Raw genomic sequence first — 27,061 nt, forward strand, 5'->3', positions numbered from 1 at the left:
GCACCTCCCGAACGATATTTTATGACACCTAATTCGGACATATGTCATTTCCCTTCCCCGGCTTCGGAGAATGTAAACAAACCAAAAGGCGTGACAGCTAGCCGACATGCTAACCCGAACAGAGTGATGTTTCAAAGTCTTCAAAGCGGAAAATCACACATAACTATCCTGGATTATTTGACATGACGACCCGGTTGTCTATTGTCGTTGCGGATCGGCAAACCGCCCGGCGGAGAGGAATTTACAGTTCGTTCCCCGGAGGAGGGTGGCTGGAGTTGTTGTGCAGCTAACGGGTTGCTGCTAATGACCATTAGGACAGCTTTTTACATGCCTATCAATGATCAAACGTAAGTAGTCCTTCATTTAAATAAAGTTTGTAGTGTTGACTTTGTAATCGCTGTATTCGTATTTGACATAATACAAAACAAGATGTTTACTCACTTCCTCGTAAGTCCAATGGTCCCACAGTAAATATCCACGGTGAATGGGAACCTTTTGAAACTCCAAAAAGGCACATACGCCTCTCCCTCATACAGAATGATTTTTCTGCAGCTGTTTGGCTGGCGTGATGCGAAAAATAAACGTATTAATCCGCAAAATCAGCTGAATCATTCGTCCCCATACACAACAGTACGCTGTATAGTGAAGAGGACGTCTTCTACCGTACACGTTACAGCGCCCTCCTCCTCAATGCAAGACCGAAGCCGGAAGTCACTCATTTTCCTGGCGCGGGATTAAAAAAACTAAATGAATATAGCGATCGCTTCCACACACATCCAAGCGGTCCATATCATTCAGGAGCATAAATACCGCGTGTATTATGAAATAAACATGCTTTTTCGTGTCACAGGCACTTTAATGTGAGAGCCGCATATGAATGCCCTTTATTTTGAATTAGTGCTTTCATGTTTATTACTTTACATTTCACTTCAAAGTAATGGCAATTTTGTTGTGCCAGTTGATGTTAATCAAGCGTTAATTGTTTATATAATTAATTAAAGGTAATTGACTCTAAGTAAAGCTTGTCATAATTTTATCGCATCAGGCGGGTCGGCTCTCAAGCTCAATGAGGACCAAGTCACATCTCCAGGTCCTCCTCTGAGAACCTGGGCAAAAAAATTATGTGCACCCCTGATAATAAGATTATGAAATAAAGAAATAAAAATAAAGTTGAGGAATTTTACTAGCTGGGCCTGTCCCTTGCAAAGCCCCATCTAATAATTTAAAAAAAAAAACACTTTTCACAAACAAAATAATTAAATAGTGACGGTTATTGGGCCGGCCAGCTCTACCAATGAGGTGTCACTTGTTTTTTCAGGGAGTTGGCAACCCTACTTTTAAATCTCGCGACAAATGACGAGACTATTGCAATTGGTTGGAAAGGAACTTTAACATTATGTTGCATCAACATGTTCTAATCTAGCTACTCAATCACTGTTCATGTTTATGTAGAGACTGCATGATTCAATCATGCTCACCTTGGAAACATGATGTGTTCTTGCTGAAACTGCACATTGTCTTTTAGTAAACTTTACAACCTACCGGAGTCATTTTTTGAGTGTATCGGTAGGTTCCGACCCATACCCGTCATTTTACTTCCAGTAGCTGTTCCAGCACTCTTTGTCGGAGGTAATTTTCCAGACAGTAGATGGCGACGGGGTCCGTGTTTATGTCAAACTTGTTCGCAAAGAGATGCCGGTGTGTCAACAGCCATTGAAGATCGCCTGCCCCGTACACGCAAATGTCTCTCACGTGGACGCCTTGGCACGGCGGATACGCGGCATTTTTGGATGACCGATCGCCTTCGTGCCAGGCCCACTTAACAAGCCTGGCGATGGCGTGTAGGTCGGTCATGTCGTACTTGTTGTTGGCCCATGTAGAGCCGGGCACGCCGGGTATACGCTGAGCGGTCGCCCACACTGTTTCCTCGGCGTCGAAGGTGTCTTTGGCCCAATCGATTAGGGTACGGATGCGTTGGTCCTCCAGAACACTTTGGACGAAGCCCCTCGACACGATTATGTAGGCGTTCCCTGAAAAGAGCTGAACGGGCGGTGGTCCCTTTTTCTTTCCCTTGTCCTGACAAAAAAAAAAAAAATGCATTTGTGTTGGAAAAAAATAATCACTCTATACTGTACTTATTGATGGTAGATTTGCATGTGCTAGTCCTTCTAAAAAAATTAGCATATGTGATAAAGGTCATTATTTTCTGTAATGTACTGATAAACATTAGACTCTCATACATTTTAGATTCATTACACACAACTGAAGCAGTTCAAGCCTTTTATTGTTTTAAATGGCAACTGAAGACCTTTCCGGGTTTTGGTGTAATTTTACGAATATAAACTTTGGACGAGTTCGTCAAAACAACCATGAAATTATCAACACGTAATTGCAAGGATAATTTGCGGTTTTTGCACTCCGGTAATGGTCCAGCTAGCATAGCAGCAACAACTATGTCAGTGATATATCCACCATTCAGGATCGGTCTTTCATGAAGCTACCGATGGCAAAGGCTCCCAGTAAAGATGAACTACAATTGATCCCTACATGTTTGAACCTGAGGCGTCAGATACGGCGATTTACTTGACACAGCATATGTCGTCATGACGCCAATTGACAGCTCGACACTTCACGAACGAGAGTGAGTGGTAAGCTTAAGTCCAGCATTGTGTTTTTTTTATTTGAGAGAATGCGATTACTTGGTTGTATATTTTTCCATGCTCTCACATAGCTAAAACTGTATATTAGGTAATGGGACAGCTCCTACCGATCTAAATATGGTAAAGCTAGCCCAAATGTGGCTAAATGAATGATATGTAATTGATTTTTGAGGCTTTATATTTACCCTGTGACAGGCCAAAAAACAATGAGCCAAGGATCTATTTGGTGCTGGGGAAATTTGAATTTACATAATACCTATTGATATAGTAATAAAATCACATGAGTAGACCTGTCAGCAAACCTATTTACAGTGCCTTGCAAAAGTATTCGGCCCCCTTGAATCTTGCAACCTTTCGCCACATTTCAGGCTTCAAACATAAAGATATGAAATTTAATTTTTTTGTCAAGAATCAACAACAAGTGGGACACAATCGTGAAGTGGAATAATATTTATTGGATAATTTAAACTTTTTTAACAAATAAAAAACTGAAAAGTGGGGCGTGCAATATTATTCGGCCCCTTTACTTTCAGTGCTGCAAACTCACTCCAGAAGTTCAGTGAGGACCTCTGAATGATCCAATGTTGTCCTAAATGACCGATGATGATAAATAGAATCCACCTGTGTGTAATCAAGTCTCCGTATAAATGCACCTGCTCTGTGATAATCTCAGGGTTCTGTTTAAAGTGCAGAAAGCATTATGAAAACCAAGGAATACACCAGGCAGGTCCGAGATACTGTTCTGGAGAAGTTTAAAGCCGGATTTGGATACAAAAAGATTTCCCAAGCTTTAAAAATCTCAAGGAGCACTGTGCAAGCCAACATATTGAAATGGAAGGAGCATCAGACCACTGCAAATCTACCAAGACCCGGCCGTCCTTCCAAACTTTCTTCTCAAACGAGGAGAAAACTGATCAGAGATGCAGCCAAGAGGCCCATGATCACTCTGGATGAAATGCAGAGATCTACAGCTGAGGTGGGAGAGTCTGTCCATAGGACAACAATCAGTCGTACACTGCACAAATCTGGCCTTTATGGAAGAGTGGCAAGAAGAAAGCCATTTCTCAAAGATATCCATAAAAAGTCTCGTTTTAAGTTTGCTACAAGCCACCTGGGAGACACACCAAACATGTGGAAGAAGGTGCTCTGGTCAGATGAAAGCAAAATTGAACTTTTTGGCCACAATGCAAAACGATATGTTTGGGGTAAAAGCAACACAGCTCATCACCCTGAACACACCATCCCCACTGTCAAACATGGTGGTGGCAGCATCATGGTTTGGGCCTGCTTTTCTTCAGCAGGGACAGGGAAGATGGTTAAAATTGACAGGAAGATGGATGCAGCCAAATACAGGAAGATTCTGGAAGAAAACCTGTTGGTATCTGCACAAGACCTGAGACTGGGACGGAGATTTATCTTCCAACAGGACAATGATCCAAAACATAAAGCCAAATCTACAATGGAATGGTTCAAAAATAAACGTATCCAGGTGTTAGAATGGCCAAGTCAAAGTCCAGACCTGAATCCAATCGAGAATCTGTGGAAAGAGCTGAAGACTGCTGTTCACAAACACTCTCCATCCAACCTCACTGAGCTCGAGCTGTTTTGCAAGGAAGAATGGGCAAGAATGTCAGTCTCTCGATGTGCAAAACTGATAGAAACATACCCCAAGCGACTTGCAGCTGTAATTGGAGCAAAAGGTGGCACTACAAAGTATTAACGCAAGGGGGCCGAATAATATTGGACGCCCCACTTTTCAGTTTTTTATTTGTTAAAAAAGTTTAAATTATCCAATGAATTTTGTTCCACTTCACGATTGTGTCCCACTTGTTGTTGATTCTTGACAAAAAATTAAATTTTATATCTTTATGTTTGAAGCCTGAAATGTGGCGAAAGGTTGCAAGGTTCAAGGGGGCCGTATACTTTTGCAAGGCACTGTCCTTATGACAGGGCAACAGCAACAACAAAAAAATGTCGCGCTTCAACAAACAGGAAGTAAGAGTCCCCCTTGTTTATCAACAGAAGTGCATCAAATTTTAGAATCAGAAGATCTACTTACGTCTTTGTAAAACCAAGGTTGCATTGTTGTAGGTTTTCAAAGCTGTCGTCGCTGAAATGATGAAAACAATGAGCCGATTGGGGACCACTATGCATGCTTACAAAAACGGTCCAAACCTTTGCAGGAGAAGTTTTTTTGGACCACTCAAAGAGTCTCGAGTCTTCCTATGAGCAAATCATCGCTTCACATAGAGATAGCATGACAAATCTCGCGTGTAAAACCCAGAAAAGGTTTGCAATATATGGCGAGAATAGCGTGGTGCTATATTTCCGTGTTCAGAGTGGTGGCGACACTCCCTGGAAGCTACGTCATCAGGTAGCGGTCGGCAGGGTGGCGCGTCCCTCGTTGCTATGGCCATAACTCAAAAACTATGCGGTCAATTATTATTATTATATTTTTTTTATGTGACTTTTTGAGACAGCGAGTGATGCATTTAATACAATTCAACCGTGCAAAACACTCAAGAGCGAAATCCGCAAAGCTCTTCAGTTGCCCTTTAATATTGATGATTTTGGTAAAAAAGTCAAGAAAAATAAAAAATCCCTATCTCAAAAAATTTGCATATTTCATCCGACCAATACAAAGAAGTGTTTTTTATACAAAAAAAGGCAACCTTCAATTAATCATATCAGATATACACTAAATATTTGGTCTGGAATCCTTTTGCAGAAATGACTGCTTCCATGCGGTGTGGCATGGAGGCAATCAGCCTGTGGCACTGCTGAGGTGTTATGGAGGCCCCGGGATGCTTCGATATCGGCCTTAAGCTCATCCACGGTGTTGGGTTTGGTGTCTCTCAACTTCCTCTTCACAATATCCCGCATATTCTCTATGGGGTTCAGGTCAGGAGAGTTGGCAGGCCAACTGAGCACAATAATGCCATCGTCAGTAAAGCAGTGGTTTTGGCACTGTGAGCAGGTGCCAGGTCGTGCTGAAAAATGAAATCTTCATCTCCATAAAGCTTTTCAGCAGATGGAAGCATGAAGTGCTCCAAAATCTGATAGCTAGCTGCATTGACCCTGCCGTTGATAAAACACAGTAGACCAACACCAGCAGCTGACACGGCACCCAAGACCATCACTGACTGTGGGTACTTGACAATGGACTTCAGGCATTTTGGCGTTTCCTTCTCCCTGGTCTTTCTCCAAACTCTGGCACCTTGATTTCCAAATGACATGCAAAATTTGTTTTCATCTGAAAAAAGTACTTTGGACCACTGAGCAACAGTCCAGTGCTGCTTCTCTGTAGCCCAGGTCAGGTGCTTCTGCCATTTCCAGCACAAGCCTGCGCACGGTGGCTCTGGATGGTTCTACTCCAGACTCAGTCCACTGTTTCTGCAGGTCCTCCAAGGTCTGGAATCGGCCCTTCTCCACAATCTTTCTCAGCATGCGGTCCCCTCTTCTGATTGTGCAGCGTTTCCTGCCACACTTTTTCCTTCCCATTGAAGTGCCTTGATACAGCACTCTGAGAACAGCCTATTCGCTCATAAATTTCTTTCTGTGTCTTAGCCTTTTGCTTGAGGGTGTCAATGATGGCCTTCAATGATGGTCTTCTGGACAGCAGTCAGGTCGGCAGTCTTGCCCATGGTTGCAGTTTTGCGTAATGAACCAGGCTGGTTTTTTTAAAAAGCCTCAGGAATCTTTTGCAGGGGTTTTGAGTAAGTTCGTTGATTCAGATGATTAGGTTAGTAGCTTCTTTAGAGTACCTTTTAATGGTATGCTAATTTTTTTAGATATGGATTTTTGATTTTTCTTGACTTTTTTGCCAAAATCTTCAATATTAAAACAATAAAAGGCTTGAACTACTTCAGTTGTGTGTAATGAATCTAAACTATATGAAAGTCTAATGTTTATTACAGAAAATAATGAACTTTATCATAATGATGCTAATTTTTTGAGAAGGACTAGTACAGTAATCTACGGAGCCCCCCAGGTGCCAGGATAGAAAAAATAAAAAATCATGGCTAAGCTGTACTTTAAAAAAAAAAACCTGCGATCCACTAAATCCGTGAAATGTAAACCGCGAAGTAGCAAGGGATAACTACGGAGCCCCCCGAATGCCAGGGTAGAAAAATTAAAAAATCTGTGGGTACGATTTACTAATCTGTGGGTACAGTTTAGTAATCTGTGGGTCTGTAGTAATCTGTGGGTACAGTTTACTAATACTGTACGATTTACAGATTACGATTTACTAATCTGTGGGTACAGTTTAGTAATCTGTGGGTACAGTTTACAGTACCCACAGATTACTAAATACAGTAATACAGTGTCGTTTTGAATAAGAGTGTGACAATATCTCGATACAGCGATATATCGCGATATTTTACAACCCAATCGGTTATCGATATGCTCCCGCCAAGTATCGATACTTTTATTTGACATATTAGCCATACAATGGAATATGGATGCTGTAAACTGCTCAATGTTTATTGAGCAATTCCTTGGCGGTCCACTAGGGGCGCTCAACAGTGGCGGTGAAGCTAAAGTGCGCACAAGTCGCCTAGAGAAGAAGAGCGGCCCCAAGTGGGTTGAAAAAAATAAAAGAGCTTCGTGAGAACGGTGGGAGGAAAAGTGAGGAAAAATATTGCTGAAAATCACACATGTGGACACACTTTGGATTTTCCATCATCAATAAAGGAAGTAAGGTGAACAAAGACTTTCCTGTATGCAAGAATTGTCTAATAAAATAAGGTTCACTGGCAGCTGGTGACTAATTGGACACCGGATTTCTATGGAGCATAACTTGAGGTAAGAAAATTTTGCAATGTACTAGTAATTGATTTTTTAATTTACATGTATTATTTTGATGACATTTGGTGTTGAATGATACAAAATGAACCAGGACTCTAAACTGGATGAAAATGAATAGCTAACAAGCCTACATGAATTCACTGATTTGATGTTATTTGAGAACCACTTTCCGTCAAGTTTACTACACAAACTGTTATTACTGCCATTTTGATACAGTAAGCTATAAAAACGGTTTGAATAGCTTCCAAGATATATAAGGTGATGTGCATGATAATTAATGTAGCTTACATATTAAAAATAGGTAATTATTGCATTTTTGATTTCTTTACATTCTATTCATATTTTTTTTTAATTCACTCAATACTTCCAACACACACAAAAAAATCAGGATTTCAACTCAAAAGCTATTAAGTAGCTAATTTTTTAAATTTTTTGTTTTGTTGTTTTTAAGGTGAGGAAGAATGAAACTGTCAGTCTGACATCTCAAATGCTGAAGCAGATGGTGGAAGTGCTCAAACCAATGCTTTTGACAACAAAGGTCATATACAAAGAAAAGACCAACCAATTTTATCATTGCCCCACTTCAAGCTCAACTGCTGACTGACACTTAGAGCACTGTTAAAAATTTTCAAAAGATTTAAAACTTAAGAAATTAAGGGTGCCATTCATCATGATTTCTCCAATAAATATCAGTGGTTGAGGTTTGTTTCCTCTACATGTGCAGGTACACAATTATCAGTAGATTTGTATTTTACAGCAACATTGCACTGAAAAGGTGTCAGTGTTTAATAGATGACTTAAACAGTATTTTTTTCTATTTGAAATATATATATTTTTTCCATTTCAACAGTTGTATCGTAGAATATCATGTATCAAATTTCTGACCAATGTATCGATATTTGCTGTATCGTGATATCGTGTGATAATCGTTATCGTGAGCCTTGTATCGCGAATCGTATCGTATCGTGAGGTGCCTTGAGGTTCCCACTCCTAGTTTTGAATATAAGTGTACATATGTGTTACAGCCTTACAAATTGTCAAAAGTGAAGCGAATAGTGAAGTTATACCTTTAAAACACAACAGGTTTTACATGCATTTGGCAAGAGTTTTTCAACCGGTGTGCCGCAGCATGTGGATCACGTCGGGGTCACCAATTTAGTGGTTGATGTTGGCCTGACTTGTCGCTTGGTGAGTTGAGTTCGTGTGTGATGTGTGGGCGCTCGTGTGTCTCATTTCTCTGATCTGGAGGCCGCGTGTCAAAAAAAAATATGTAAGGGAGCTGTAGTGGTCACTACAATATCACTTTTGTTTTTCTTTATTAACGTAGTTGGGCGGAGCTGCAGTAGGGAGGAAGCAGTACGTAGAAGGTTTCGGTCGCGTGCAGATGAGTGAGGTATTGCTCGTGTCGCGTTCAAGAACTGCTCGGATTTCTAGCCATCAGCCACCTTGCTGTCTGCAACAATGTGGACCCCAGCACGTCGACTGTACATCATTTGATTGGACTCATTAAGTGTCGATATACACGTAAGTGTCCTTCCCATTTTATCCATATGTGACGAGTACAACAGACGTTACGGCCCAAAGAAATCAAGAGGACGCCGGCGTCTTTTATTGTACAACGTAGAGTAAAGGGTAAATCGTCAGTTTATTTATGATATATTAACTATCTATAAAGTATGATTATAAATGCTTAACAAACTCATTGACTTCATAATATATTGACGTGACACATTGCCCATTCACTGCATCACACCTTCCCGAAGGGGGCCGTCCCACACTCCGCCTCATTTATTAGCAGTCGGTCACATGCAGCGATCTAACGCCGGATTTAGGTTGAAAAAGTATGAAAGCTGTACTGCATACAAACAGGAAGGATTGTCTCAGGAGTGATTTGTTCCAGGATTCAAGGTAATCATTATGTTTTCGTACCATGCATGCATTTTGAAACGTGAAAAAAAAAAAATGGGAGAAATTAGCCGCTGCAGCATTGGCATTATAATTCCCAATATTTACGTAAAATAACTGCTAAGTGCCCGTTTCTTTGCTTTTAACCAAGAATCGAGACTGTTTTACATCCATATCTATAAAGAATTTAGGGATTAAAGCAATTATTCACAAGAATTTTCAACGCAAAAAGCTCTTTGTTGTACTAAGGTTGGCCGCCACAGTGACTTAGACTAGCAGCACATTTGGCATATTTACGTAAAATAAATGCTAACGGCCCGTTTTTTTTGTTTTGTTTTGTTTTGCTTTTAACCAAGAATCGAGATTGTTTTACATCCATATCTATAAAGAACTCAGGGATTCAAGCATTTATTCACAAGAATTTTCAATGGAAAAAGCTCTTTGTTTACATACGGCTGCCACTAATTTGCTTACTGACTAGCATCATACTTGGCAATATTTACGTAAAATAAATGCTAACTGCATGTTTTTTGTCATTGTTGCTTTTAACCAAGAATCGAGACTGTTTTACGTCGATATATATATAGAATTCAGGGATTTAAGCATTTATTCACAAGAATTTTCAACAGAAAAAGCAATTGGTTTAGATATGGTGGCCGCTAATTTCCTTACTGACTAGCATCATACTTCACAATATTTACATAAAATAATAATAAATACATGTTTTTTTTTACTTTTAAAGGGGATGTTGCGGCAAAGGGGGTGTGAGACATCAATAGAACCGTTATGCGCCAAGATAACAAATATTGATAAAGTTAACAAAAAAATCAATCACATTAATGAGCAATTATCGAAAATGACGAACATTACCGAAAGTGTTCCGGAAACAGCCGAATGGGGCGGCGACGTCACGACAAGTGATTGAAAGTCGAGGCGGAGCTAGGTGCCATTGTTTTTTAACGACGAGAGAGCAGCGTCGGGGTTTGTTTGACCAAAACATCACAACAATGGTTCAAAACTGCTGTGCTATGTGGTGTACAAATAGTTATTTATCGGAATATAGTATCTATGAGTTCCTGAATGCGAAAAAAAAAGCTGGACTACACAGAAAATGGGTAAAGTTCGTCCGTGCAAAGAGGGCTAATTTTCTAGACACAGCCTCCGGCACGCTTTTCTGTGGTGCGCATTTTCCAACTGAAAGTTTCTCGAACTATGGACAAGAGAAATCGGGTTTTGCTAAAAGATTGCTGCTCAAAGGATATGCGGTGCCGACCATACAGGCACAGCCACCTAAATGTCCCGAGATATCAAGAAAGAGGACGAGTAGTGGCAAAGGAGGCTAAGGCTAAGCAAAGGAGGGAGCAGCCAAGCTCGAAATGGCCAGAGTGAGTACTCTTTTATAATAAAAAAAAAAATGTCACGCATTGGATACAGGACTCGACACATGTATAAATTATCGTTCGTAAAATATATAGAACAAATCCTCTGATCCCGTTCATATTTGTGTCTGTTGGCAGAGCGAAAAGCTATGATAGCGCAATAAATGATAATTATTCAATGCATTCCTTTATTTTGCAGTCACGGTGTATCAGCTTCACAAAAAGAAATGCAAAACAAATCATTGGTGTTTCCCACACGATCTGCTGCCGATGTTTCATCAGTGTCATTGCTCCCCTCAATGACCGTTTAATTACGCTGCATTGGCGTTCGTTTGGGCTCAAACTGGTAACCTATAAAACCGATTAAAGCTTTGTAACTCTCCTCGTCACCATTAGATGAACATTCGTTACGTCCTTCTACGTCGGATTCGTCGCTGAAACTAGAAACGAAATTGTCTGCCATCATCGCCGCCATTCAGTATTAAAGCACTGAGCCTTTTGTTGTTGAAGAAACAGCCCTCACTGTCAATTCTGAATTCTCTTTTATTGACAACGAGCGGTGTTTCTTCATGAGGGAGCCTGGAATATGTGCAGGACGAACACAATGCATCAGCATAAACAGCTCAAAACACCCCTAATTCTCCCCACACTAGAAGGAATTATATTGATGCAGACAGGCGCTGCCCCCCTAGTGGCCGGTGGCACTCTCTTCACTTGTCGTGACGTCACGCACACAATCTGGCAGATCTCGGGCGCCGGTCGTTTTAGCTTGACAATCGAGCCAAATTTCTCTCATTTTCTTGTGTGTAATTACACGAAGTGGCATGATATGAATACAAAAGGCATGCGTTTATGGATAAATGATGGAATATCAAAATTTTCCCAGGGCACTACATCCCCTTTAAATAAGAATCGAGACTGTTTTACGTCCATATCTATGAAGAATACAGGGATTTAAGCATTTATTCACAAGAATTTTCAACGGAAAAAGCTCTTGTTTACAAATGGCGGCCGCTAACTTGCTTACTGACTAGCATCATAGTTCACAATTTTTACGTAAAATAAATGCTAACTGCACATTTTTTTTCTTTTAACCAAGAATCAAGACTGTTTTATGTCCGTATCTGAATTTGAATTTATTGTCATTTGTCATCATCATCATCAACATCATCATCATCATCAACATTAAAATCAACGTAAAAACAAAAAAGAAGAAGAAGGAAAAGGAAGAAATGAAAAGAGAGGAATATTTGTTTATCCAAGAAGATGAAAAGAGACGAAGAGAGGGAACGGAAAAAAGCCAAAGCTTATCGGGACCCGTCCCCCGGGACCCGTGTATTCTATAAAGAATACAGGGATTTGAGCATTTATTCACAAGAATTTTCAATGGAAAAAGCTCTCTGTTTCCAGACGGTCAGCTTTGACGGAGATTGGCCCCCTATAAATCGGCCCTGTGCTCCGTGTCACGTCATTATATTATGAAGTCTATGAACAAACTGTTAACAAACACTTCATAAATCAACAATAAATCATTTCTCAACAGTCTATTAATGATCTATTAACTACTGTAGTTATAACGTTATTATGAAGTGTTACCGACTATTGAACTGAGAAAAACTAAAATCAGTCAATTTTTTTTTTTTCCAAGTCACTAACTGTCGCGCGCCTGGTGGGGCTCGCGGGCGGCTGATCGGATGCGCTCGGGTAGGGGGTCCCGGTGGCGGGATTGGCGATGGGGCGGCGTAGGGTCGGTCGCCAATGGGCTTACACTCACAGGGGGTTCACACGATTACTGGGTTCTAGATCACAGAGCTGATTTTTGTATACTCTACCACTTAATCACTTAGCTTATAGACTCCCCCATCCCCGTACCCCTCTTTCCCTGGTCAACAGGCCCCCCACATGGTGTCAACCGGAAATACATCTAGCTGACGATAGCACCAACTTATTAGTAGTTAGTGTAGACGTTCACTGTATTTCTTGTTATACAGTAGTTTGTGTTTCTTTTCCTTCTTCTCTTGTGTTTCTTTTCTTCTGTTCCCCCATAACCCCTTCCTGTTCGCTGCTTTGTCATAATAAACGAGATATGTTGAATGATCACAATGGGAGTATGTCAGACTCTCAATGTGAAACATTAAAACTGTTCAGACTAAAGATCCCGATTGATCGGGTCCGATCACGTCATTTTCAAAGAATCTGAATCGGCAAAAATATATCGGACATGCCTTTTTTTAATATATATATTTTTTATATAAATCGTTTTCTAATTGTATTTAACGTTACAGACAAAATGTCTTACACTCATCCAGAGTAGTTTTGGCTTAAAGTAGGGCTATCAAATTTATTGCGTTAACGGCGGTAATTTTTTTTTTTTTTAATTAATCACGTAAGTAACTGCATGACCCACTCACGCATTGTCGCGTTCAATCTATAAAGACGCCGTTTTACCTATAGATAGCGCTAAATGGCAGCGTATAATGAGTAGAGAGAATTTTGACAGCCTTTGGAGCCATTTTTTTTATTTGGCTAAAGCCTTACAATTCCTCTCTCAGCAATTAAAAATTACGTAGGAGGCAATGTGGGGAAGAAAGGTAGTAGTTGATCATTTTCTTAACACCCTATGTTCTTTCCCAACGCAGAGGAGATATATCAATTGGTGCCCCTACGCACAGTCATGGTTGCACTTCCCATCATGCATCTGGGCAGAAGTTAAATGGCTGCAGTATCATTTACTGAAAGCTCAACAAATACACTAGATGGCAATATTTAGTCACAATACACAAAGTCACATTTATCCTTTAAGAATTACAAGTCTTTCTATCCGTGGATCCCTCTCACAGAAAGAATGTTAACAATGTAAATGCCATCTTTAGGATTTATTGTCATAATAAACAAATACATTACTTATGTACTGTATGTTGAATGTATATATTCGTCCGAGTTTTATTCATTTTTTTCTTAATGCATTGCCAAAATGTATATGATCGGGAAAAATTATCGGGCATGATTGGAATTGAATCGGGAGCAAAAAAAAACAAAAAAACAATCGGATCGGGAAATATCGGGATCGGCAGATACTCAAACTAAAACGATCGGGATCGGATCGGGAGCAAAAAAACATGATCGGAACAACCCTAGTTCAGACCATCCAGGCACTTAGACTTCCATTCTCCGTGTCAAACAGCTGAACAGGACAGGTTTAAAAACACAAAACAAAACAAAAAACAGTGTATTAATGATCTATTAACTACTGTAGTTATGACGTTATTATAAAGTGTTACCGACTACTGAATTAAGAAAAACTAAAATCAGTCAATTATTTTGCCACCAGTTATCACTACAATTATTTGAAGTCACCAATTGTAAAGATTGTATCATTTTTCGTACTGCTTATCCTCACGAGGGTGCTGGACCCTATTTCAGCTAACAATGGGCAAAAGGCGGCTACGCCCTGAGCGGTTTGCCAACCAATCGCGGTAAATTTACTAGTAAGGGAATTAATATTTTAAATGTCTTTGAGATGAATGAACATATTTTTTCTCACCGGCACCCAGCGTCCGTTCACCACCTTGTAAACTTTGTCCACCCTCCACATCTTTTCCTTGGGGAAGGCTATCGTCCCCAGGCTGTTGCCGCCGTCGAGCGCCCGCAACGCCCGCACCATCTCCAGGTTGGTCTTGAGTGGGAAGTCCTGGCCACAGACGTTGAGGAAGTACTTCCACGCCACGTTGCTGGCATTCAGTTCGGCCATGCAGTTGAGGTCAGCCTGGACTCGGGACCAACCGTTGTAGATCATGTTCTCGCGCCGCCCGACCAGGAACACGTTGGGAAAGCAGGCGGCCACGGACGAGACGGCCGCGAAGAACGAAGGCGGCGCCTTCAGGTCTACGTGGATGCAGTAGATGTTCTGTGGAGCGTAGATTGTCCGCAGAAGACGTTCGAAGCTCTGCATCTGACGTACAACATACAACAGTATTTATGATGATGATTATTGTATAATGTTATGAAGTGTGGCATTTCAGGGACACGTCCTGTTGCATGGCTGTCAAAGGCATCGACTTACTTAGGCGCCAGTTGAATGTCAATGAGTTGTAAAGGCAAGTTTTTGGTCAAAAATTACAACCGCACAAGTTTTTCTACGATTGAAAATGAATGAAAAATTTGGACATACATGGCCGTCAATGGCATGGACGTGCATGGCTGTCAAAAGCATCGACTTAATCGGGCACCACATGAATGTCAATGGACTGTCACGGTAAATGGTCAAAAATGCCGAGGACCTTTGGTTTTCCTTCCATTGAAAATGAATGGGAAATTTGGACGTACATGGCTGTCAATGGTATCCCACTAGAAATGAATGGGGTCAGTTTTAGCAAATTTTGAGGGAACTGTAGGTTTTTGGCCTATTCTGTAGACAACTTTTATGTCCCTTACCGTCATGGAATTATGCGATGTGCTAATTATGTTATTTGGTCAAAAATGTAGGACCAGATACATTTTGGAAAAAAAAAATAAACATTTCAAAAAAATCTGAAACAGAACATATTTGTGGTTCATTTGAAAATTCCCCGCGTCACGCGAAAATTCCGGTCATTTTGATATTTGAACAGTGACATCGTTCAAACGGTTTGGGCTGTGCGGCGCGCCGAAGCAACGCCATTGGAAAAATTAAAGGAATTTTACTATATGGGCATCTAGTTAGAATTTAATCATTCTGTGTGCAAGTAAGGATGGCAGCATATCCTCCATTATAACAAAATACAATGCTTTTGGACTTTTTGGATAGTTATTTTGGGGTACTTAAGGGGATAATTCCGATTTAAGCAGAAATTCAGTTTACGTCCAGCCAGACCCAACGCCACCACCAGAGAGCAGTGTATACTCCATCGTTAAAAAAATACAACACTTTTGGACTTTTTGGACAGTTAATACTTAGAGGGTCGATTCTGACTTTGAAATTCGGTTTAGGTCGCCAGCGTAGGAACGGACCTCGTTCGTAACTGCAGTTATGGAGCACAGAATACTGTAATTTTCGCACTATAAGGCGTACCTGACTATAAGCCACCACCCACCAAATTTGGCACGAAAAAAGCATTTGTTCATAGATAAGCCGCACTGGACTATAAGCCGCAGCTGTCCTCACTGTATTATGGAATATTTACACTAAACGATATTAACCGGTAACACTTAATCTGACAGCGGCATCATACGACTGTCATATGACCAAATGAACCACCATGAAGCTTTGAACCAATTGGCTGCAAAGCTTCATTGCTTCAAGAAGCTTAATTTGGCCAACACTGCTCCCTGCCACCTGCTGTCAACACTGTTTTTTCCCAACATGCCTCCCAGCATGCATTGCAGCACTACAGATGTAAATATCAATCATAAATGATCACGTCATTTTCGAAGTATCAGAATCGCCAAAAAATATCGGACATGCCTTTTTAAAAAATATGTATATTTTTTAATTAAATCGTTTTCTAATTGTATTTAACGTTACAGACATAATGTGTTACACTCTTCCAGAGTCTTTAGTTTAAGCTTAAGGTAGGGTTATCAAATTTATCACGTAAACGGCGAGAATATTTTTTACATATATCACGTTACAATATTTACCGCAATTAATGCATGCGCTGCACGACACACTCACGCATTATCGCGCTCAATCTATAATGGAGCCGTTTTACCCATACAGTACATAGAGCTAAAAGGCAGCGTAAAATGAGTAGAGTGAATTTTGGCAGCCTTTGGAGCCATTTTTTAAATGACTAAAGCCTTACAATCCCTCTCCCAACGATGAGAATAATTGTGGGAAGCGATGTGGGGAAGAAAGGTAGTAGTTGATCTTTTTCTTAACACCCTATGACAGGGATGTCCAAACTTATTGCAAAGGGGGCCAGATTTGGTGTGGTAAAAATGTGGGGGGCCGACCTTGGCTGACGTCCTTTACACAGAATATATTTAAGCAAATTTTAGCCAGCCATTCTGTGTGTCACATTTGCTTTATTATTTTTTTTAACTAATGATTTTAACAATCTCGCATCTAGCCTTTGTGGCATTCTCTTTCGACTCTCGGGCTCTTGCGAAATACTGCTGCTGTGAGATTGAACTAGCTTCAAGTTGCTTCATTTTCTCGCTGCGTATCTTCCCTGTTATCTTGTCGTACATGCCAACGTGCCTTGTTTGGTAATATCGCCTCACATTGAACTCTTTAAAAACAACGACTCTCTCTTTGCAAATGAGGCAGACACAGTTGTTACGTATTTTAGTGAAGAAATAGTCCAATTTCCACCTATCCTAGAAGCGTCGGCCGTCGCAGTCAACTTTCTTTTTCTTGTTGATTGTCGCCATTTTAGAAAATTGGAAGTAAAGGGTCACACGGGGTAATGTTGCTTAGAGTGCTGCTGACTTTTAGTGGGTAAATGAGGAGCAGCATTTAGTGTGTAAGCTACTTCATATGCTGGTAGCAATATTGCTGACCAATTTATTAAGTGTGTGCGGGCCAGACGTTATTAATTTTATGACAGAGGCTGGGGCCCGGATGAAATTTGACCAGGGGCCGCATTTGGCCCCCGGGCCGGACTTTGGACATGTCTGCCCTATGATATTTCCGGACGCAGAGAAGATATATCAATTGGTACCACGACGCACAGTCATGGTTGCACTTCCCATCATGCATTTGGGCAGAAGTTAAATGGCTACAGTATCATTTACTGAAAGCTCAACAAATACACTAGATGGCAATATTTAGTCACAATATACAAAGTCACATTTATCCTTTAAGAATTACAAGTCTTTCTATCCGTGGATCCCTCTCACAGAAAGAATGTTAATAATGTAAATGCCATCTTGAGGATTTATTGTCATAATAAACAAATACAGTACTTATGTACTGTATGTTGAATGTATATATTCGTCCGAGTGTTATTCATTTTTTTCTTAATGCATTGCCAAAATGTATATGATCGGGAAAAAATATCGGAAATGATTGGAATTGAATCGGGAGCAAAAAAAAAAAAAGCAGTAGGATCGGGAAATATCGGGATCGGCAGATACCAGGGGTCGCGTTAACCGAATATATTTTACAACGGTAACGGAAAAAACTGAAGTCCATCTGTCATTTTGACAGGTTGCAATTCACACCCCAGACCACAGGGTGGCGAGTGAGCATATTAATTAGCTATTGTCTCTCTTGATGCATGACGTCGTTGGCCTTACTCGGAAAAATGTCAAAGCAACTGAGTGTCCGAAGTTTCTTCAAAAAGCCCCAAAACGACAATGGTGTTGATAAAAGAGGTGAAAAAAGAGGGACTGATGCAGTGAAGGATGACAATGAATCAAGTTAATCACCGGTTCACTCCTCACTGCGGCGAGCAGTTGAAAACGCCGCCAATTACCAATAGGGCAGAATTGGTAACACGGTGAAAGCGGCATAAAGCCAAAATAGCGGACCAGACTAGCCAGAGCCTGAAATTATTTCAAGGAAAATATGGAGGGTGCCACCACTGTGTGTTGTCTTTTTGCTAAGCTGAGCTCGCATACCACGGTAGCACGTCGGCTATGAACGAACACTTGACGCGCCGTCACCCAGGTGTATTTCGGAAGACAACAGGAAACAACAAGCTAGCGGATTGTAAGTCCATACAACTTTCTAACGATTTTTTAAAAAATTGGAAGTTGCCTTTATGTGCGTCGTATCAACGTGCATTTTTATTTAATAATAATAAATTAAAAAAAAATATATATATATATATATATATATATATAAAATGGAATTATATAATTTATTATGATTAAATGTATTAGGATCATGGAAGGTCCCACTTGGGGGAAAAAAAAAAATATATATATATATATATATATCCTGTATATACCTAATATAATAAAAATATATATGGAAACACAGTACTGGCCTGCTTACTGTAATCCATGACTGCACTAATGTTAGTTACTTTATATTATAAAGTATTATTGTATTATTGTGTATATACATATAGTGACTGCATCAAGATATAGTCATTTTAAAAATGTAAGTGACGGGTAAAAATAGATTATGACCGGATTTTTATGACCCTGTCAGTCAAAATGACAGACAACGAAAAAGTCTAGCGCAACCTCTGGCAGATATTCAAACTAAAACGATCGGCATCGGATCAGAAGCAAAAAAACATAATCGGAACAACCCTAATCATAAATTAATGTTCTTTGCTCATTTTTCTTCATTTACTGTTCCAGTTGTTTCATTAATTGCTAGTTATGGTATTTGGTAACACTTGATTTGACAGTGGCGCCAAAAGACTGTAATCAGACAATCATAATTATGACATGACACTGTCATGAGCATTAATGAATTCTTATCACAGATGTCATTTAGTGTTATCCGGCAAATGATCTCACTTTTGAATGGATGTAAAAGATCCAAGCTGGACATAAATGGAGTTAGTGACATCATTTGCCGGATGACACTTAATGACATTTGTCATAAGAATTCAGTAATGCCCATGATCGTGTCATGTCATAATTACGGCAGTTATATGACAGTTTTATGACGCCCCTGTCAAATAAAGTGTTACTTATTAACCCCAATAAATCAACAAGTATGCCGCGCTGAACAATAAACTGCAGGATTCAAAATGAAGGAATAAAGTAGCGTTTTACAGTCTGAAAATTACGGTAGATTATTTTTTTGTTCAATATATTTTTACCTGCTCAAAATGTATCACGGCCTGCTCAATATACAGTGGGGCAAATAAGTATTTAGTCAACCACTAATTGTGCAAGTTCTCCCACTTGAAAATATTAGAGAGGCCTGTAATTGTCAACATGGGTAAACCTCAACCATGAGAGACTGAGTGAAAAAAAAAACAGAAAATCACATTGTTTGTTTTTTAAACAGTTTATTTGCAAATCATGGTGGAAAATGAGTATTTGGTCAATACCAAAAGTTCATCTCAATACTTTGTTATGTACCCTTTGTTGGCAATAATGGAAGCCAAATGTTTTCGTTAACTCGTCACAAGCTTTACACACACTGTTGGTGGTATTTTGGCCCATTCCTCCATGCAGATCTCCTCTAGAGCAGTGATGTTCTGGGGCTGTCATTGGGCAACACGGACTTTCAACTCCCTCCACAGATTTTCTATGGGGTTGAGATCTGGAGACTGGCTAAGCCACTCCAGGACCTTGGAATGCTTCTTACGAAGCCACTCCTTTGTTGCCCTGGCTATGTGTTTGGGATCACTGTCATGCTGAAAGACCCAGCCATGTCTCATTTTCAATGCCCTTGCTGATGGAAGGAAATTTTCACTCAAAATCTCTCGATACATGGCCCCATTCATTCTTTCCTTTTCACAGATCAGTCGTCCTAGTCACTTTGCAGAAAAACAGCCCTAAAGCATGACGTTTCCACCCCCATGCTTCACAGTGGGTATGGTGTTCTTCGGATGCAATTCAGTATATTTCTCCTGCAAACCTGTGTTTCTAACAAAAAGTTCTATTTTGGTTTCATCTGACCATAACACATTCACCCAGTCCTCTTCTGGATCATCCAAATGCTCTTTAGCGAACCGCAGACGGGCCTGGACGTGTACTTTCTTCAGCAAGGGGACACGTCTGGCAGTGCAGGATTTGAGTCCTTGGCGGCACATTGTTTTACTAATAGTAGCCTTTGTTACTGTGGTCCCAGCTCTCTGTAGGTCATTCACTAGGCCCCCCCGTGTGGTTCTAGGATTTTTGCTCACCGTTCTTGTGATCATTTTGACGCCACGGGGTGAGATCTTGCATGGAGCCCCAGATCGAAGGAGATTATCAGTGGTCTTGTATGTCTCCCATTTTCTAATAATTGCTCCCACAGTTGATTTCTTTACACCAAGCATTTTACCTATTGCAGATTCAGTCTTCCCAGCCTGGTGCAGGTCTACAATTTTGTCTCTGGTGTCCTTCGACAGCTCTTTGGTCTTGGCCATAGTGGAGTTTGGAGTGTGACTGACTGAGATTGTGGACAGGTGTCTTTTGTACCGATAATGAGTTAAAACATGTGCCATTAATACAGGTAAAAAGCGGAACCTCGTTAGAAGAAGTTAGACCTCTTTGACAGCCAGAAATATTGCTTGTTTGTAGGTGACCAAATACTTATTTTCCACTCTAAATTGGAAATAAATTCTTTAAAAATCAAACAATGTGATTTTCTGTTTTTTTATCTCCACATTCTGTCTCTCATGGTTGAGGTTTACCCATGTTGACAATTACAGGCCTCTCTAATCTTTTCAAGTTGGAGAACTTGCACAATTGGTGGTTGACTAAATACTTTTTTGCCCCACTGTATAATAAGCGTGCATCAAACAATTTGTGGCATTATACTTTGAACCGACTGCCAGTAAGTGACACATCCTGGAATCTTTCCGCTCACTGGAATCTTTCCGGAGTATGATGTAGTATTCGGGTTAGTATTAGGTTAGTTATTAGTATTAGGTTGTGGACAGGTGTCTTTTATACCAATAATGAGTTAAAACGGGTGCCATTAATACAGGTAATGAGTGGAGCCTCGTTAAAAACACGTGCCATGAATACAGCTAACGAGTGGAGCCTCATTAGACTTCGTTAGAAGAAGTTAGACCTTTTTGACAGCCAGAAATCTTGCTTGTTTGTAGGTGACCAAATATTTATTTCCCACTCTAATTTGGAAATAAATTCTTTCAAAATCAAACAATGTGATTTTCTGTTTTTTTTTCTCCACATTCTGTCTCTCATGGTTGAGGTTTACCAACATTGACAATTACAGGCCTCTCTAATCTTTTCAAGTAGGAGAACTTGCACAATTGGCTGTTGACTAAATACTTCTTGCCCCACTGTATTTTTCTGTGCTAAACTATCATTCCTTATTTGCTAGTGTAGAATTAAGAGGGAAAAATGTGTCGCCCAATGCAGCGGAATAATCTGTTCAAGCAAAAGTAAAAAGTATGGCGTGGTAAAATTATTTTTTCTCAAAAAGTTACTCAAGTCAGTGCAACGCAGTTAATGCAAGGCGTGACTATCTGCAAGGCATACTTTGACACCTGACATACTTTGTGATGGAGAACAATGGAGTAAGCAAGCGGAAAGTCTTTCTCTTCCTGGCTTAGGGGGAATGTGAGATACTTCCGGCTCGCCTTAAATTGCCTGCGGAAAGATAGAAACAAGAAAAGCAACCAAATAAAAGCAAGGCATTTTTTGTATGGCACAATGTAAAGCAGCACTAGATAACTTTTCAACCTGTGTAAACGTAAAGTATTTTCATAATCTGGTAATATTACAACTTTAATCATGTAATATTATGATTTTTACCCCCTCCTACTACGGCGAATTCGTGTAAAATTACCACTTTAATCTGGTAATATTACAATTTTAATCCCGTACTATTCAAACATTTTTCCTCATACTAACACTACGACTTTAATCTTGTAATAGTACTTTTTTCCTCGTACTAATACTACGATTTTAATCTCGTAAAATTACGATTTTAATCATGTAGTATTACAACTTCAACGTGTGTATGGCACCCCAAAAAATATCTCATATTTCACGCGATAGCGTTGTTCCGATCATGTTTTTTTGCTCCCGATCCGATCGTTTTAGTTTGAGTATCTGCCGATCCCGATATGTCCCGATCCAATTGCTTTTTTTTTTTGCTCCCGATTCAATTCCAATCATTCCCGATAATTTTTCCCGATCATATACATTTTGGCAATGCATTAAGAAAAAAATGAATAAAACTCGGACGAATATATACATTCAACATACAGTACATAAGTACTGTATTTGTTTATTATGACGATAAATCCTCAAGATGGCATTTACATTATTAATATTCTTTCTGTGAGAGGGATCCACGAATAGAAAGACTTGTAATTCTTAAAGGATAAATGTGACTTTGTATATCGTGACTAAATATTGCCATCTAGTGGATTTTTATGAGCTTTCAGTAAATGATAATTCAGCCATTTAACTTCTGCCTAAATGCATGATGGGAAGTGCAACCACGACTGTGCGTAATGGTACCAATTGGGAAATAAAAGAGGGTGTTAAGAAAAAGATCAACTACTACATTTTTTCCCCACATTGCTTCCCGCAATATTTCTGATCATTGAGAGAGGGATTGTCAGGTTTTAGCCAATTAAAAAGAGGCTTCAAAGGCTGCCAAAATTCTCTCTACTCATTTTACGTTGCCTTTTAGTTCTATGTATACGTAAAACGGTGCCATTATAGATTGAATGCGTTAACACATGAGTGGGTAGTGCAGCGCATGCGTTAATTGCGTTAAATATTTTAATGTTATTACCGCCGTTGACGTGACAAATTTGACAGCCCCACTTTAAGCCAAAATTAAAAACTCTGGATGAGTGTAAGACATTTTGTCTGTAACGTTAAATACAATTCGAAAACGATTTAATTTAAAAAATCGATGAAATGCCGATCGATTGGGACATCTCTATCATGCGATGTTTTATGCTCCTAAATGAAATGGACCACTTAAATGTGTGTGCAAGCGATCGTTTTATATATTCAATTTTTGAATCCCGCGCCATGAAAATGAGTGACTTCCGGCTTCGGTCTTGCATTGAGGAGGAGGGCGCTGTGATGTGTACGGTAGAAGAGGTCCTCTTCACGCAGCATTGTACTGTTGTGTATGAGGACGAAGGATTCAGCTGAATTTGTGGATTAATACGTTTATTTTTCGCATCACGCCAGCCAAACGGCTGCAGAAAAATCATTCTGTATTAGGGAGAGGCGTATACGCCTTTTTGGAGTTTCAAAAGGTTCCCATTCACCGTGGATATTGGCCAAGCCCTACTACTGTGGGACCATTGGACTTACGAGGAAGTGAGTAAACATCTTGTTTTGTATTATGTCAAATATGAATGCAGCGATTACAAAGTAAACACTACAAACTTCCTTTAAATGAAGGACTACTTACGTTTGATCATTGATAGGCATGTAAAAAGCTCTCCTAATGCTCATTAGCAGCAGCACGTTAGCTGCACAACACCCTCCTCCGGGAAATGAACTGTAAATTGCTCTCCGCCGGGCGGTTTGCTGATCCGCGAAGACAATCGACAACCAGGTCGTCATGTCAAATAATCCAGGCTAGTTATGTGTGATTTTCCGATTCGAAGACTTTGAAACATCACTCGGTTCGGGTTAGCCTGTCGGCTAGCTGTCACGACTTCTGGTTTGTTTACATTCTCCGAAGCCGGGGAAGGGAAATGACATATGTCCGATTTAGGTGTCATAAAATATCGTTCGGGAGGTGCGACAGTAAAGGTGAAGTCGACAGTTTTGACCATTATGGAGTAATTTCGCCATGTCGTCTTGGATAAATGGATTTTTATTATTTTATATTCCATTTAGCACAAGATTGTTATTTGTCATGACCATGCCATTTATTTAGCAATTGGGGAAAGTACTTGGGTAAAAAGAATATCCTGTAAAAATATTGAAGTAAAGAGACAGAAACAATGACATTTTGCCGCTCTCTTCGTCGCGTTTTCCTCGTTGTGAATAGTTCCCCCTCGACGGGCTGACTGGTCCTTCTCAAGCCATTTATATAGCTATTGGGGATAAATACTTTGATAAAAAAAATATCCTGTTAAAATATTGGAGTAGAGAGACTGAAACAATGACGTTTTGCGGCTCTCTTCGTCGCATTTTCCTCGTTCTGAATAATTCCCCCTCAATGGGCTGAATAGGAAAACCAATGAGCCCAGTCACCTGCTGACGTCATCCACCTGTTGGAGACGCTAGAGCCCAATGGTAGGCGTGGCTAACCGGCAGATTAAAAGACTAATTTCTCGTCATCTGTGCTTTGCTAAATTGTTGTATATAGTCGAATCATCTCAAAATATGATTGTAATTCACATAATAATGCCATTTAAGACTTTTTTCCTCGTGTCGTATGCTCTTTAATGTGTTTATTTTTCGTATCACGCCAGCCAAATGTGCTGCAGAAAACTGTTGCTGCACCAGGGAGAGGCGTGTGGGCCTTTTTGGGTTTCAGAAAGATCCAGTTCACCCCGAGATCGGCCGAAACAAGTGTGATCTCTAATTTGTCTCAAATCTCTAATTTCTGTAGTTAACAGCACCTGTTACTTACCTGTGGCACATAACAGGTGGTGGCAACAACTAAACCTTCCAATTTCTTCCAAATTTCAAATTTACTACAAATAATGTTGCCTTTTGCTGTAGATTTTCACGCTGGTAAATGAAATGGAACTAATTTCATTTCACACTGTTCGTTTTTTTGTTTTCATGTGTACATTCTCATTTTATTGTCTCTTCCTTGCATCACATACTATTTTCATGACGTAAAATGACACAATCATTTTTTTTTTTTTTTTTAATGATCGACGCAGTTCACGCGATCTGTAGGTCTGTTATACTTCCTCATACCAAGTGCCAGTCAGCCTTCCACTGAGCAATCCGATTTCTTCTCCCATTCGATAGAGGGAAAGAAATTGAATAAAGCCTGTAAATTGCGGGAAAACCAGTCCAAAACCTGCTCTAAAACACCACGTTGCCTAGATTTAGTCAGGATAGAAAGTGGGGCCCTGCGTTTCTTAACCGTCACCTGAGGCTTACTCACCAAACCCCAGTTAAGAACCACTGGTCTAAACGTTGTGCATAGACCTCAAAAAGCTATTGACTTGACACCTCGTCATTCTTTGCGCGACGCCTCATCAGAGGGGCCGAGCTTCATTTCATTTCACAGACACGTCGGATTTAAGCTTGAATTTACTTACGATTGGATTTAACTACGCGTACAAACAGGAACGATTGTCTCAAGAGTGATTTGTTCGAGGATTCAAGGTAAATATTATATTTTTTGTACCATAAATGCATGATTGAAGCATTTATTGTTAGGTTTTGTGTTGGTTTTCTCCAAGTGTGACTTGTCCCTGTGTTTGCCTATTGATTTCACCTGTTATGCCCCCTAGTGTATCCTCCAATCTGCATCCTCCTGTGCTCACCTGTTCCTCGTTGTGTCGCTACCCCTTGTCTGTGTGTGTGTGTATATAAGCTCCCAGTTTCTTTTCACTCCTTGTTGCGTCATTGTCTATGTCTATGTCAACGTCAATTTCAAGTCCTGTCCAAGCCCTCGTGTACCAGTCCCTCTGTTTAAGTAAGTTTTGGTTTGAACATTGCCTTTGTGATCACCAATCCTTTTGGTTGTACTTTGTGCTTTTGGTTAGTTGTTATTAAAACGTTTTTTGAGTTCACCACCACCACCTACCTTGCTGCTTTTTGTTTTTCCCTGCAATTGGGTCCACACCACCTGCTTGCCCGTGTATTCCTGACAGAATGACGCAACAAGGAGTGAAAAGAAACTGGGAGCTTATATACACACACACAGACAAGGGGTAACGACACAACGAGGAACAGGTAAGCACAGGAGGTTGCAGATTGGAGGATACACTAGGAGGCATAGCAGGTGAAATCAATGGGCAATCACAGGGACAAGTCACATTAGGAGAAAACCAACACAAAACCTAACATTTATTCGCCGGAATTTTCTTCTTTGTTGACACATGGAACTGACTAGCCTCATAGTTGGCAATATTTACGCGAAATAAATCGGTATCTTTGCTTTTTACCAAGAATCGAGACTGTTTTACGTCCATATCTATAAAGAATTCAGGGATTTAAGCATTTATTCACAGGAATTTTCGCCAGAAAAGCTCCTTTTATGCCAGGCGCATTTGCTAACATAGTAGCATGGTAGTTTGTCAATATGCGTAAAATATGTGTAAAATAAATGCTAACAGTACCGTTTCTTGGCTTTGAACCAAGAACCGAGACTGTTTTTGTTAGGAATCCTGCCCCCTGAGCCCTGCTCCTCCCTCTGTGTGTGTGTGTGTGTGTGTGTGTGCGCGTCCTGATTGCAGGATTGGACAGATGGGTGAGCCTGGGACCAGGTGCAGGTGATCGTCGTTAACAGCCTACTTAAACCAGTGCCTGGCCTCACCTCATCGCCAGATCAACAACTCAGCTCAAAGAGTTGGTGACTCCAGCCTCAGTCAAAAAACCTGAAAAATACCATTTAGCTAATTTTTCTTTTATTCCCTAGATGCTGCGATACTTGCCTGCCTGAACACCTGCTTACCCATCTGCTCATCTATCGCAAAGACACACCTGACTATTTCAACACCTTCCGCCAAACCTGCCAATAAAGTGTTGTCACTGCCAGTTTTGCCTGTCATCTCTGCGCTTGGGTCCTCTGCTCAATCAGAACCACAACAGTTTTATGTCCATATCTATGAAGAATTCAAGAGT

At 40.2% G+C, this 27,061-nt stretch overlaps 1 protein-coding gene and 1 long non-coding RNA gene across 2 annotated transcripts in view; one reads left to right on the top strand and one right to left on the bottom strand.

Moving 5' to 3' along the window:
• The first annotated feature begins 7 nt into the window (after positions 1–7).
• LOC130912088 (uncharacterized) lies at positions 8–27,061 on the top strand. Its single transcript, XR_009062537.1, has 3 exons — positions 8–347; positions 26,674–26,785; positions 26,856–27,061. It is a non-coding gene; the product is annotated as an uncharacterized LOC130912088 (long non-coding RNA).
• LOC130912087 (beta-1,3-galactosyl-O-glycosyl-glycoprotein beta-1,6-N-acetylglucosaminyltransferase-like) overlaps positions 817–27,061 on the bottom strand; it is a 30,398-nt gene continuing 4,153 nt past the window's right edge. Inside the window, exons 2-4 of the mRNA XM_057829892.1 lie at positions 21,820–21,913; positions 14,298–14,705; positions 817–2,076 (exon numbers count right to left, since the gene is read on the bottom strand). Coding sequence (XP_057685875.1) covers positions 1,588–2,076; positions 14,298–14,705; positions 21,820–21,913 — 991 coding nt within the window. The 3' untranslated portion in view covers positions 817–1,587. The remainder of the gene's footprint in view (positions 2,077–14,297; positions 14,706–21,819; positions 21,914–27,061) is intronic.

The sequence above is a fragment of the Corythoichthys intestinalis genome, chromosome 2, assembly GCF_030265065.1.
Source record: "Corythoichthys intestinalis isolate RoL2023-P3 chromosome 2, ASM3026506v1, whole genome shotgun sequence".
Taxonomy (NCBI): Eukaryota; Metazoa; Chordata; class Actinopteri; order Syngnathiformes; family Syngnathidae; genus Corythoichthys; species Corythoichthys intestinalis.